The sequence below is a fragment of the Triturus cristatus genome, chromosome 5_2 (genome assembly GCF_964204655.1).
Source record: "Triturus cristatus chromosome 5_2, aTriCri1.1, whole genome shotgun sequence".
Taxonomy (NCBI): domain Eukaryota; kingdom Metazoa; phylum Chordata; class Amphibia; order Caudata; family Salamandridae; genus Triturus; species Triturus cristatus.
The window spans coordinates 171,071,796-171,086,397 of record NC_140588.1 but is presented as its reverse complement, the minus strand read 5'-3'; the positions used below and the strand labels follow the sequence as shown (position 1 = coordinate 171,086,397).

The 14,602-nt window shown below is 43.8% G+C and overlaps 1 protein-coding gene across 1 annotated transcript in view; it reads left to right on the top strand.

Annotated features, from left to right (window-relative positions):
• Nucleotides 1-3,789: 3,789 nt before the first annotated feature.
• Nucleotides 3,790-14,602, top strand: part of BCL2 (BCL2 apoptosis regulator) — a 528,772-nt gene continuing 517,959 nt past the window's right edge. Inside the window, exon 1 of the mRNA XM_085606935.1 lies at nt 3,790-5,559. Within this exon, the coding sequence (XP_085463061.1) occupies nt 4,972-5,559 (588 nt within the window). The 5' untranslated portion in view covers nt 3,790-4,971. The remainder of the gene's footprint in view (nt 5,560-14,602) is intronic.

The window sequence follows — 14,602 nt, the reverse complement described above, 5'->3', positions numbered from 1 at the left end:
GAGTACAGATACCTGGGGGTAATTTTTGATAGAAAGGGCTCATTGAACCAGCAAAAGGAAGCAATAAAACGGAGGGGCACCAGCACTAAGGAACCTCAAAACAAAAGCAGTCGTCCGAAGCTTCACACCTCTGCTTCAAGTGCTACAGGCAAAACTAACATCTGCCCTGACATACGGAAGCGAATGCCTCCGAGGAAGGGACGCCCAGCAACTGAACAGCACAATAGCGAAGGCCATGAGAATAATCTCCAGTCTACCCAACTACACCTCCCAGGCACAAATTAGGCTGGAATTTGGCCTGAGAAACCAAACTCTAGAGCGAATGGGCGCCTATGCCAAAAGATGGCACAAGATACAGAGAGGGGAAACCACAAGCCTAAATCACCACCTATGGAAAGAGATGGAAAGCAAGAGTAAGAGCGCGGCTGCGCTATATCTCAACCACTCTTTAAAGTCCCTGAGCCTACAAGAAGCCTGGATGAGCAGTGGATCTCACAACACCTTTAAACAATCAGTTAACAAATCAGTTAGATCCATGTCGTTAATCGAGGACAAAGCAAGCCTAGCAACCCGGGCCCATGGTTGGACAGTTATCCAAAGCTATACAACCAGCCTCTGCCAAAGCTACCTAGGAGTCGGGTTCACTAGGCGCACAAAGGAGAAGTTCCTACGTCTACGGCTGGGCCAACTTCCAGTACAAAAGCACCTCCCCCCATGGTCATGGCCCAAAGAAACAATCAACTGCCGAGTTTGTGGGAACTCAAAGGAAGACATCCTGCATCTACTATGCACCTGCAAAGGTCTGGACGCAGAGCGCAGATCCCTTCTAAAAAAGCACTTCAACAGGCTGGGCATAAGAACACGCCGGCAGGCAGTAAAGGCTTGCTTGGACGGAACGAACATTCAATTAGCAAGCCACGTCGTCAAATTCTTGGAGAAAGCAGGAAAGAAACAAGAATGACAGAGGGCCAAAATAGGCCGACGCCAACTAACAAAGTGAAATCCAAAATTGATAAGGAATCATTTCATTCGATATGGGTAATGGCCTGACACCCGAATGGCAAAATAGGTCACAATAACACTGCAGGAGACTGTTATGATCTAACAGACCCAGCAATAAATACCATAGCTCGGCTTAACGCCCAGGTGCAAAACAATAGACAGTCCTTCTTTTAAATTCTATGCTCAGTCCGAAATAAGTATAAATTTCTGCACCCATTATAATTATTCTCTTTCTATTACCCGAAGCTAATCTCGTTTTATACATATATTTGTCATTTTCTTTTTTTTTTTTCTTTAAACATCAATTGTATTTAACTTATGGTTTTTATATGCTAACAATTGCAATGGTTTTAATTAACTGAGCAATAAAGACTTCTTCTTCTTCTTCTTCTTCTTAAAATTACTAATTGTTTGAATGAATGTACTAATCAATCAATGCACCTTTAATTAGACACTACACATGGGAAACTAACTGGCATATGCAAAAATCTAACTTACTTACAGATGTGAAATTAAATTAACATAGGTTTGTGTTTCATGTAGAAAATAGAAGTAAAATTGCATGTATTTCATTTGTAGTTAAATATTGTGGCAAAGAATGCAGATGGTAAGTAAAATGGCTTTAAATGTCACCTACGCTTGGTAACGCCTAACACGGGTCATTAGACTGCTGGGTGGTAAACAAAAGGGCTTATTTTCTCTGTCTAATTTCTGCTATGTTGTTTTCACATTAGTTCCATTCAGGCCTGCTAGGCCTCGCTGAGAAAATGGCCGCTGCCAAGAGATGTGATCACGTGTAACCAAGATGGCCGCTGCGCATGAGCAGAATGGAAGTTACAGTCACGAGTGTGGCCTATGCCTGGAGTGAGAGATGTCAAGGCCGCACTGGCCTAGGACAAGAGTGGATGCCACGATTCTCTGTACAAAAGCACGGGAATGGATGAAAAACTTGGACTGCAGCATTTATTAATAATAGCAGTTGTTACAAATGTTGGAACATGACAATTCACGAGGATATGCATTAATATGTAATTTATAGAAACCGGTTTAGGCAAGGAGGACAATGAGGTGACCATCACCACCCCTCCAATGGACCAATAGAAATGAATACAGCCCCTAAAAAGTTTCAATTCTGGGTATAGCAAGTTAGTGAAAGGGTATAAAATTGGTGCTTATGATGACGTTGTGGCACTTGCTTATTTTTCTATTCAGCACAACATGCTGTCTGTTGAGACGATTTTTCTCCCAGATGCTGAAAAGACTTTGACAGATTCTGAACTTCGAACTTTGATGGGGAAAACGAACAAGACCGTCGCGGGATTCTATCCTGGGAGGGAATACGTCCTAGGAGGGAAGAGGGACAGTCAGTCAGTTTGGGAACCTATCCTGTGATCTGCGGTTCATGCTCTGGTGAACCATTCTCGGCATCGCCCTAAGACCAAGGGTAATGAGTATTTTCTGTTTCTATTTGAATCTTTACTTGAAACACTTATGAAATTAATGATTATAATTGTGTCTAATAAATTTTACTTATTCAATTTATTCAATGAATCTAGATAAAATGTCATGTTAACTCAAACGGAGTCTGTGGTTATTAGAATTAAAGTTATGATCTATAAAAGTTAAAGGTCTAATTGTGATTGAGCTGGACTTAATCGCTTTCAACTGATTTATACTAGTTGGTCCATCGACCCAAATTTAACGGAGTACCTTGATGTTTAATCCAGAAAATTCTAGAGTTAAATGTATATAATGTATATAGTTATTATTTAGGGGAAACTAATATTAAGGTACCCCGTGTGTCTTGCAGCTCGCCAGCTTGTCACTTATCTGGAAAACTGAGTGAATGTGTGTTTTCGGTGTTATGGGCCCCACCGATAAGTAAGTGGTGTGAGAGTTTTCCTGGGTTGGGTGACGTTTGTAAAGGTTTGTTTTGGCCGCTCTGCATCAGTCCCGATATGTGAGGCTTCTGGAACATTCACTCACAATGAAACAGTGTGCTACAGAACTCAGAAGGAAAGAAACAGTCTGGACCTAGTAAAGGGACACTGCACTTCAAAGCAGTGTTTACATAGTTATCAGTACATGAACTGTCAGTGTGCACTGCAGTGTGAGACAAACCCGCACAAAAGATGGCAGCAGAGATCAACAGAATCTAGACCTGCATTAGCAAATGTTAGCATCAACACAGTTCCTTCTACGTTTTTATTTCAAATAAATGTAAATTTGCTTTCATCATGTCAATACCATTAAGCATATAAGTTTAAAACTCTTTACTAATAGTTATTAAGACTTGGCTGATTGAAAATAAATATTGTATTTCACCATTCCCACTGAGAGAAGATGGAGATGGAAGTAGCAAGGTGAGCCACGTTTTCCTCTCATTTTTGAATGCATATTAAAATTAGACAAGATATAAGAAGCAAACCATATGCTTTAAAACATAAATTTAACCGTCACAAAAAGAGAGAGTACGCGACACGACAACACCGCCTCGAATGAGAACTCAAACCTGCTCAGCGGAAAAGAACGAGCTATGTGCTCAGTAAAAATTGAGGTAGGATGTCACGTGACGAATTTTGACGTACGCCGTGACGTACGCCAGAGACGCTCGCTTTGGCATGTGGTGCACGAATAGGTCAAAGTGGCAAAACAAGCGCAAGAAGGGTTATTACGCTCATCTACGTACTGCGTGCCTGAAAAGGTTGCAGCTACTGATTTAAACGTATCCTTCCCTTGACTTACAGAACCCTCTCTTCCTCCACCATGGCAGCCGAGGCTGCCGCTGCGCATGCAGCACACACACCCCCTCCAAGCTTCCAGGCCGGCCCCTTCCTGGCCACTCCCCTCGCTGACTGCCAGCAGCGGCCACCCTTAGCGTTCCACTCAGCCAGTCCGCCAAAAATAAATAAACACGGGCCGACGAGGGCTGACAGGAGGCGGGGCGCACCCACAGAGCACCCCGGAGCCGTGTCCCCCGCTCTCAGCCGTAGCCATCAGAACGGGCTCTTCACTGCTGGAAAGTTTGGCTCTGATGACAATGAATGGCTGCCGCCGTGCTGGGGAGGCGGTGAGAGGGTGAGACCCTGCTGAAGATTATAGGGCAGAGAGGGAGGACCAAAGCAATCAAAACACACACAAGCCTGCCTCTGGCTGAGGTACGGTCTGTATCCCAACCCCTGCCTGCACGGGGTGACCCTTCTCCCCGCTCCCCGTAGCTGTGAGTGGAACCTGTCGCTAGGTCCCTCCTCTCCCTGGTCCTGAGGCTGGGACCCCGCGACTGAAGCCGTCCTCCTTTCTCGTCACTGGTCCTGAGACTCTACTCATGGAGCCCGCCTCCTCTTCCTCTCTGGTCCTGAGATCGGCATACTGATACTGAAGTCCTCACTGGTCTAAAGACCTCCCTGGAGTCGAGGCGTGGAGCCCGCAGCTGGTGCCCTCTACGCTGGTGCTGAGACTGGGATTAGAGGGGCTGTGGAATGCATTCTTTTCCTTCACTGCGTAGGATGCTCACAGTCCTCATTCCTGCTGCTATTGCCAGATGTGCCTTCATGCCGTGAACTTTACAGTTCTAGGCAGCAGAGAACAGTGACTGTATTCCTGCTGAGCGTCCCTATTGCGAACAGAAGTGCATCGAGCCGTTTCGCTATGAAGGCAAAGCCTTGTCTGGCTGCTGTACACTTTCGTCATGCAGTAGCGCAAAGGCAAATTGGCAAAAAGCTATGCTGAAAATTTAAAGCGAGAAACCACAGTTGCAGAAGTTCTGTTCGAACTGGAGTCTGTGGACTGAAATTTCTTCTGAACTGGAACCTGAGGATGTATGGCATGGTCAATCATTGTGCAAGGCATGACCTTTGGCTCCCTCACCTTACACAATGGCAACTGCGCCTCCTAGAATAGTGGATATCTAGGGAATACTTTTCTTTTAAGGGACACATCTTTCTGGAAAAGAGAGTGTTCTCCATCACCATGGAAAGAAGGTACGATCACAGGGAGATCGTGGCGAACTATCTCCACCACAAACTTGCGCAAAGGGGGTATGAGTGGAGGTACCAGGAGTGGAGTGCTCACGAAGAGGAATCTGGAGGAAATGGGCCACCTCCAGGACTTCCAGATGAAGCTGCTAACCCTGGCACTGCTGCTGATGTTTCTGTAGCTACTGGTCAAAGTGTCGTGCCCACTGCTGCTCTACCAGCTGTCAACATGGTGGACCACCTACCACGGGAACTGCCTGCTGAGGTCCACCGCACTCTGCAGTGGGCCACTGATGAGTTCTCCCGGCGGTACTGCCGTGACTTTGGCCACCTTTCTGAGCAGCTGCTATGCCCCACACCTTCTGGCACAGCGCGGGCACGCTTCAACACGGTGGCTGAAGAGCTGTTCCGTGACGGAGTCAACTGGGGTCGCATTGTGGCCTTCTTTGAGTTTGGTGGAGCCCTAAGCCTGGAGAGTATCCATCGTGAGATGGCACCCCAGCTGGTTGATGCCATTGCCTCATGGATGACCGAATACCTTGACCAACACTTGCAGCGCTGGATCCTGGACAACGGCGGATGGGTAGGTGGACAGCTCCCTCGCTTAATGGCATCTGTGTTTCTCAGTGTGGACATTCATGCTCTGGAGAATTTACCATATGAGTGAATGAAGAGACTTGTGTAGTGCAATACTGTGAACTTAATCAATTCTATGCTCTACCTTGCTAAAGAGGTGTAAGCATGATAGAAGAAATGCTTTTTCAGTTTCTATGTGATGGGCAGGTAGGGAATTTGGCCTCGGATGTTGCCAGTGTGGAATACCATGTAATAGGTTAGCTGTGGCAGAAATGTGGTAACCAGCTTTCCTGATTGCAGCGAGAGGTCTCCCTGCATTGTCATCACTTTCATGAAGACTGCTTTACCTGTCAACGCAGTCAGCAAGGCTTTCCGAATGCCTTTCTGGAACATTTTTTCAGTTACCATCAAATTAGCTTTCTGGAAGCCTAAATGAATGTGAATTGCCAAATACTTTAAATTAGCACTTAATCTGGTATTTGGAACACTTCTGAACACACCCATTTTACCCATTTGAGGAAATAAAATACACAGAGAGCGTGCACTTTTTGTCAAAGATTGCACAATTTTGGTCAACTGAGGAAGCTGAGATTGAATTTCAGCCTTGTATCAACAGTCAAACGTGTTGTGTGCTCACAAGTTCGAAATGGTGACAGGTAATACCAAAACAGCCTGTTTTATTCCGTTTGAAATTCTTCTGTTTTCAAGCCTCAAGGTCAAAAATCAACATTATCAAAAACATGACAAATATGCAGCATGCATCTCGTTTTGAGAGCGTATCTTTCATCTTGTAGCAATATATTTCTGCTGCAGCGACCAAATATGCAATAACCAAGGGAATTAAGCCTGTCTTCTTGATTGAAGAAATAGTTAATGATTTGTTTAGACTTTCGGAATAATGCTGCATGCCACCTTTCGTTTACTTCAAAGCGCAGATGTTGACAAAAAGTATTGCTTTATGTAGAGAGAGAGAGGAAATTAGAGTCCATTCAAAGTAGCTGGGAAGCCATGACAATTGACCTTAAATCTCACGCTGTACTGAATTAGCTGTCGTTTGAAACAACTGATTAAACTGCTTCTCCATACTTGAAGACAGTGTTGTTTGACTGGTACCCAAAGTGGCATGCTCTGACTTTCAACTGAAAAGGGAATTCTATTTATTTGGTCTATTCATATAATGAAAATCTCTCCGTTACGGCAACAGTAAGCTAGCAACGTGCCAAGCCAAGATGCAAATAGATGGATGAAAAGGAATGTATTGATTACGACGTGAAGGGCTGTGTTGAGCATTCTGGATTTATTAGAGAGGGAACTAAAACTGTAGTCCATTTGGTGACTACAATGTGTGTGTTTGTGCCTGTGTTTTGCCCAATCCCCCACCCCTAGTTATGCACGTCGCATGGCAAGGTGAATACATTCCCCATTTGAAGCCACGCCATTCCCTCCTAGGCACGTTAAAGCTTAATATTCAAGTATTTTCTAAATATTTTAGTAATCGTCGTGAGAACAGGAAACTGACCCATTCGCCCTAATGACCGCACAACACCTCGGAGCCTAATCAGACTCATGTCTCCATTGAAAACTTTGGAAGACTACATAAAGATGCTGCGCTTCACAAGAACTAATTAACAATAACAGTGCAAATCTTGCACGCCTGTTTAGATACATAGGGGCAGATTTATGTAGCACTTGCGCCACTTTTGCGCCGCCGTTGCGTCACTTTTGTGACGCAGCAGTGGCGCAAATCCTGCGCCATGGTGTGGGGTATTTACAACGTGACGCATCTGGGAGATGCGTCACGTTGTAAAGCCCTGCGCCACATGTAGGCGTTCCAGGGCAGGTGGGGGCGTTCCGGCGCAGGAACGCCTCCTAAAAGTGGCTGAGTGAAATCTACAAGATTTCACTCAGTCACTTTTAGGCCCATGCTGCGTCAAAACCCTGCGCCTGTTTGAAGCAGGCGTAAGGATTGACGCAGCATTGTAAAGATAGGGCCCCCCAGAGCATTGCTGGAGCTGCGTCGCGCTTGTGACTCAACTCCAGCAATGCGTCACTTTTACGGCACAGATGCGTCACGCATCTGTGCCATTTTTGCCCCATGGTGCGCCGCATTATAAATGCGGCGCATCCATGGTGGCGGAGCTGGGGCGCAAAATAACTGGCGCATCCCTGCTGATATGCAGGGATGCGCCAGTTATTATAAATCTGCCCCACAGTTGGTAAACAAAGTATTTCCTTTGAAGTAATTCATAAAGTAAGTCGTGGAATGGAAACGATCAGCATGAAAGGACACAATTCTGGCCATTCTGTCAAACGGAAAATGTATTCTGACACTGGAATAATTCAACAGTTGGAAGTACCCTTCTTGAACCATTGTAAATTACGTACAAGCCATGCAGCTGAGGAAAGGCTGAGCAACGTGGATGGAGATTCTTGTATGAAGTCTCTGCACTACCCCCTTCCCCCCGACCCCTAACCGAATAAAGGGGCATATACCACAAGGTTTGTGATTTAAATTTTTTTTATTTTTAAATAGATGCGCTTTGGCACAGCTTTACAGGCAGAGCCTGACCTCTTAGTCGTGCATCGCGGCTACCGAAGCAGCCACCTCCTCTGGAAGACAGGTAGGCAGTCGTGGAGACTTCAGAGACCGTGGAGAGCCCTCTGCAGGCAATTATTGTGCAGTACGCGTATGCCTCGTGCCAAGTGAACGTCACGGGAATGCAAAAATGTTCTGTTTATATAGCTCGCTATGCTGGTGATCGGCCAGCTTGGAAGTGTGCGCAATTTTGGCAGATAATAGTTTATCTGGATTCACAGTCTTTGGGAGTTCAGGAGCTCGGATTTGTAGGAGCCTTCCACATTTACAGCGAATTAGTTTCAGCCCCTCTCTCGATATCCCCCATCCTCCAGTCTCATCTCGCCTGTAACACGTTCCCGTGGTGTTTAAGCTCAGGCATGCAGAACCTCCCACGCTTGCTCAAATGTTCCTTCGCATTGTTTTCACAAGTCTGGTGCAGAGTGCATTACGTTTGGAAGAAAGGACCCTCGGTACGGATCCCAAATGAACTGTGTAAAGGAAAGAGCTTTCCGCCGCATCTCCTCGCTTGCTTCAGTTTTTACGACCCTGGGCAGCTCCAACTCTCTGATCGGCATTGTAGCTGCACTGGTCTTGTTTCCCCTGTAACGTCGGAGCATGAACAGATAATTTAATACTGTATTTAAGGTGTCTCCCATATGATTGTTCCAATTTTCAGTGCAATTCAGTATTTGCTAATTTCATTTCTTTTGTCTTAGTTTTGGTAGTTGTAAATAAATTTTATTCACAATTTAATTTTGATAGTTTTTGGAGGCGCCTAGTGGTTGACTACTCTGCTGCACTCCACGTTTTGAGCGAATCTCTTCCTAGTTTTTTTTGATTACATAATTCGCAGAACAGCCAAACAAGAAATTTGTGGCCACTGCTGTAACTGACAAATGAATTTGGTTGGTCTCAAAGCTAGGATGACTAATTCACTCCAGGTCATTATGGACGCTGTCTGGAATTTACACATACAGATCATTGTTTTCATATGCGTTACTCTAATTAATTCAATTGAAGCAATCATGACTACAACACCTAGACTGCAGTAGCCTATCACACAAAAGTCCTGGACTGGAAACACTGTCTGCAATCACCTGAAAAGATGTGGTCCCGCTACTCAAAGCTGATTCAGTGGGGAAAAACTCAAACCTGACTTGGTATTCCGGGGATGTCAAACGTTTAGCCACGAGGGCTAGATCCATGCCAGATATTCAGGATAACCAGTATGTAAATAATTCTGATTATATTCTTTGAATGCCCAGTTATGTCTTGTGGATTTAATGAAAACCAGGTGTAGATCATACATTGTCGATCAGTAGTGAACACTGCTGTGCTGTCCAATCTTTGTCTTCAGTTCATCAATCAAATTAAAGGAATTGTGTCCTGTAATGTGCCCTTAAAATATGGTGCCATAGCACTGTAGTCTTTCAATAAACAAAACTATTAACTAGATTCAAGACCTTTTTTGTGTAGTAATGGAAAACCTTTTAGTTTCTTCACCAAATGCTAAATTTGGAGGAGAATCCACAAGTGGAATTTCATCCTCCCTAGAGAAAGTATGGTGGAGAAAATTCCATTGATTAGTTCTCCACCCGATTTATCTCTTCTTCGGGAAATCATTAGATATGTAGTTAACTACAAACTTTAAACCAGGACCATCATATTTCTACTTTTCTCTGAAAATTACAGTAATACTTTACTTTTTAGTCATAGACATGTTGAGCTGAAAGGGACCTCAAATTATCTCAATCTCTGTGCTATGATGCAGGAGTGACAACAACGCTGATGACCATGTGGGGTAGATATAGTGGGGGTAAATCAGAGAACATAAGCTAGTAATGGGGAGCTTGTTTGTGTAGCTTGCCTCAAATCTAAATATAAATCCCATAGGATATAATAGCATTTATATTTCGGCAGACAGGATATCCGTCACTGTTGTGACAGAGTAACTCGTCCGACCGATGTAAATCAAGCCCTAAGTCCCAAGACGCTCACTCATGACAGAAATGCATCTTTAAAGGATTAAACAAAGAGCTAACACAAGTGCAAAGGAAGTGACTGGAGCATAGCTACAATTCACCACTGCCGTCTGAAGGAGTCTGGGGGATTCTGAATACTAGTGCTTTGTACAATTGTTGCATGTTACCTTTAGTTAGTTCAAATAAAGGTATTAAAAGCTGGTGTGTTTTGATGTTCAGGTAGATTCTTAGGATATAGCCTATCTTTGCATTTTGCATTTTTTGTTTTATCATTGATTAGTTGGTATGCCGGGCCAAAAGTACCTCTAGAGCTTGGTTCTTTAAGATAACCATTTTTTTGAAAATTTTAAGCAAGCGCTACATTGCTCCTAGTTACTGTTGTTTATAGTTAATCCGTTTTTCTGCATTCATGACTTAATATTTAATGCCTGGTGGATGTAAGCTTGTAACCACGTCCGTGTTGGGTGTATAACCAGCAGTTAATGGCTTTAGCTGTTACAGATTTACTGAACTCTAAAACTTAATGTTCTAGGTTTTAACTTTGTTTTTAGAATTAGTATGTTTTTTTTTATGGAATTAGCATTTCCCTTTGTTAATTCAAATCTTGCTGCCAAATAGCTATGTCTCTAGCTTTTGTTGTCTCCTTCTCTTATGAACACTTCGGTTACTCATCACACTTAAGTTTACTGCCCTTCTCGGTATTTCTCATCAAGAACAACCTCTGTGGGGAAGTAATTCTTCGTGTGGCAAGGAAAGCTGGGCCATCCTGTCTGGTTTACATTTTTTCTGTCCTGCCATTTGTTTTTCCTAATTCATGTCAAAACTCAACAAGTCCTGTGAGGGTGCTACCTGATATCGAATTTTCGCCAACAGGGTACAGGCCTTTCCTGGCCAGGCAATACACCAATAGTGTATTTGAATCAATGGTAGATAGTAGAGGATTGGACTGCTACCCCCCCCCCCCCAACCATCTTTGGGGGTGGGGATGCTAATGTTGGGTGGCAGCTGAGATCCTAGTTAGAGGACTCGGCCCTTTTTACGTGCACTGCTGGAAAAGCAATTTACCGACCTCCTGTGTGCAAAATTATACAGTTACACTTAATTGGGGGTCCTTCATTTCACCCTATATATCTGTGCTATGTAGTGCAATATGGCATTTGTGTTGTACGCATTTGTTGTGTGTTACATGACTTGAAGTCCATGTGCTGAGGGAATGTTGCCTTCGACAAAGACTGGGTGGCTGCAGCACAGAATCAAGGTTCTCTTTTTAGTTGCCTTGTGTAAATGACAATATGCATGTAGCTTCATGTTTCAGAACCTGATGGTGCATCTAGGAGGATCATAGGAATTCACAGTTACACCCTGCCATGGCAAAGCTCTTCTTGAAAACTATGATCTGACTAAAACTCTTTTTGCAGCTTCACTAGAGTAGCTCTTCATTCATATCAGCTGAGATATAGATTTCTGCTTATTGGGACTCCTTCATCTTCTCTTTGTGTTTGCTTTATTCGCCCTAAGTTGGCAGGGTATGCCCAGACATGGGTTACTTGCTCACTTTGCCACTGATTCAAGCAAGCCTGGCTGATGAGGGGTTTACCCCAAAACCGGTCACAGGATGCTTGTTTCCGGTCCAGGGAAGACCTGGCTTGGCATTTCGGGTTGGACTGTTCCCATGAGGCACAGTGTCAAGACTGTTTGCAGATGGCCAGGTCTGAACTGGGGTGACGAAGTGAGCTAAAGAACGATGATGGATTCAACCCAGATCTGTGACTGGGGGTAAGTGTCTGAAATGTTTGAGCACTCCGTCCATCATCTCTTTGTGTTTCCTTTGTTCGCCCTAAGTTGGCAGGGTATGCCCAGACGTGGGTTCCTTGCTCACTTTGCCACTGGATTCAAGCTAGCCTGGCTGATGAGGGGTGTTACCCCGAGACCGGTCACAGGATTCTTGTTTCCGGTACAGGGAAGACCTGGCTTGGCAGTTCAGGCTGGACTGTTTCCATGATGCACAGGGTCAAGACTGATTTGCATATGGCCAGGTCTGAACTGTGGTGGCAAAATGAGCTAAAGAACGATGATGGATTCAACCCAGATCTGTGACTGGGGGTGACTTTCTGAAAAGTTTCAGCACTCCGTCCATCATCTCTTTGTGTATGATTGGGACATCTGACCATTATTCTCCAGTACTTATCCTCTGACCATCTGTGGCCTTCTCCCTTTGTCCTTCCCTGACCATTATTCCCCAATACTTATCCTCTGACCATCTGTGCCCTTCCCCCTTTGTCCTTCCCTCCAACTCAGGAAACCTACAAGTCCACGTTGAAATAGACATTCCTCTAACTCGCAGGTGTGTCCCCATTCCTTAAGTGTGTACAAAGTCTGTAAAAATGGGCCCAACTCTAACCAGAGTTGGGACATATGTATAGAATTTGTACTTGTCTGAACTTCTAGATAAAACCTTGCAACATGAGGTGAGTGTGGGTTCAAAGATGCGTGCTTCGTTGCCCTGCAGAAGATATTCCAGGATTTTGAGAATGGTAAGCCTACACTAGTTTCACCTGCTGCTTAAATCCCTGAGTGGTTTAAAGTATCACATTTTCAGCCACAGAGGTACACAAGGGTTTCTCCCTTTCACCATAAGTCTGAAGGTGGTGTCCCTTTGGTTAGTCGGGTAGTCCTAATTCTTCAACAGTTTGATCCATCCTAGACCCTTACGGGACAGGATATATAGTGGTTTAATATGCAGTTGGATCTTAAGCCCATAGGTCAGTTATGGGCTCCAAATAATTGTTATTGTATCCAGCTAGTGCAACAAACTGCCTCTACACCTGGCCCTCAAACGTTAAGGCTGCAATCAAGTGTTCACCTATTAACTAGACACTTGAACTTTAACTTGATACCAGTTTTTTATCTGCCATCCAGTAACTTCCATTTTTATTGCATTGGGAATCCCAGGTTACCTTTGTGTAGTGCCTTTTGAGTATTCTAAGTATTTTTGTGCTTTGGCAATTTTCTTCTGTGTTGCCAGCAGCCTTGGCTCAAGTAGCAAGGGCAGCTGTGAAATTAGGACCAAGGACTATATATAGGAGATCTATAGTAAGTAGCATTTTATGCATTTGTCACATTCTGTAGGGAGCCTCTGTTCACTGAGAACACTGCAATATAACTAAGATCAATGTAGCAACAGAGTTGAGGGCTCATAAATGTAGTCCAATAGGAAAACATATCCCTAGGCCCCCATGGTATTAGTAGTATAGGTTTCAACCACAATAAATCTGTGATACTATTCTGAACCCGAACGTGCAAAAACCGTTCAGTCTTAGTATAGATTATTCTTGTACCTATTTCATATTTTCTATATGTAAAAGAAGATCCAGGAGCCTACTTAAGAACCAGATGGTGAATTTGGTGAAAATCGCAGCAGAGATAATAGCATTACAGGCAGGTATTAGAACTGTAGTTAGCGGGCACCTATATATTTTTTGATACTATACCATTGGTGGTCATTTCTGCAAACTTTTGAGTTTCATGATAACTTTGTGGAAATTTCTTGGATTATTGTAGTTTTACCAACTTCAATTTATGTGACTTGAGTGTGCATCAAATGGCCTCCATTCAGCAGTCGTACTGCTTGTCTATGTACCTGCCTGCCAGAGTGACTTAATTTAAACATAGATCATCTCATGTAGAGAACCTCCACAACATATATGGCTTTGGGGCACCAGGTGTGATGTTCTTCTCAGAGGTCCGACTGCTCCTTTATCCCAAATCTTTCTGCAGAGTCTCAGTCTGAGCGAGAGAACTATCCATCATGTAGTTTACTAACATGCCCTACAAATGGAGATCCTGGAGGAGTCTATCACTGCACAGCACTCCCTTTAATGAAGACTCCATTTAGTGGAAGCCAAGTCTCTTGCCTGTGGTGGTGGTGTTTGGAGCAGCTGAATCGTAGAGCTTTCCCAGTAAACTTTTTAAAGTTTGTTTGAAAGTGGATGTTTTTAACTCTTTCCACATACTCTTCTGCGTGCTGTTAATCATTTAGCGCATTTTTATTCATCATGTTGTTTTATTTCTATGAAGGATATCTCTTAAGAGATGTATTTCGCTGAAAGGCTTATCCCACGATATAATTAAAGAGAAAAATCAGTTTCCTTTTATAAAGTGACTAGTGTGTGTGTTTTAGTTCTCCATTTTGCTTTGAGTGCAGCTGTACTGTAAAAATCAGGTTTGGGTGACATATGCTAAACTTTTCATATCTGCTCACTGTTCCCAAATTATGCTAAAAGTCCCATGTCCCTCAGTGTCTTAATAGTTCCATGATGATGTCAGTGAATGGTTTGAATCCTCAAAATCATGATTACACAGCAGGGGCTGAGACTTTCAACAATAAGAGCAGGGAGATTTCTTGTGGCTTTTTGTTGGTGTGGAGAATTGGTAATAGCTGGATACCTTTGTGTGTGTGTGTTGTGCCCAGGATTCCTAGAAAGAACATC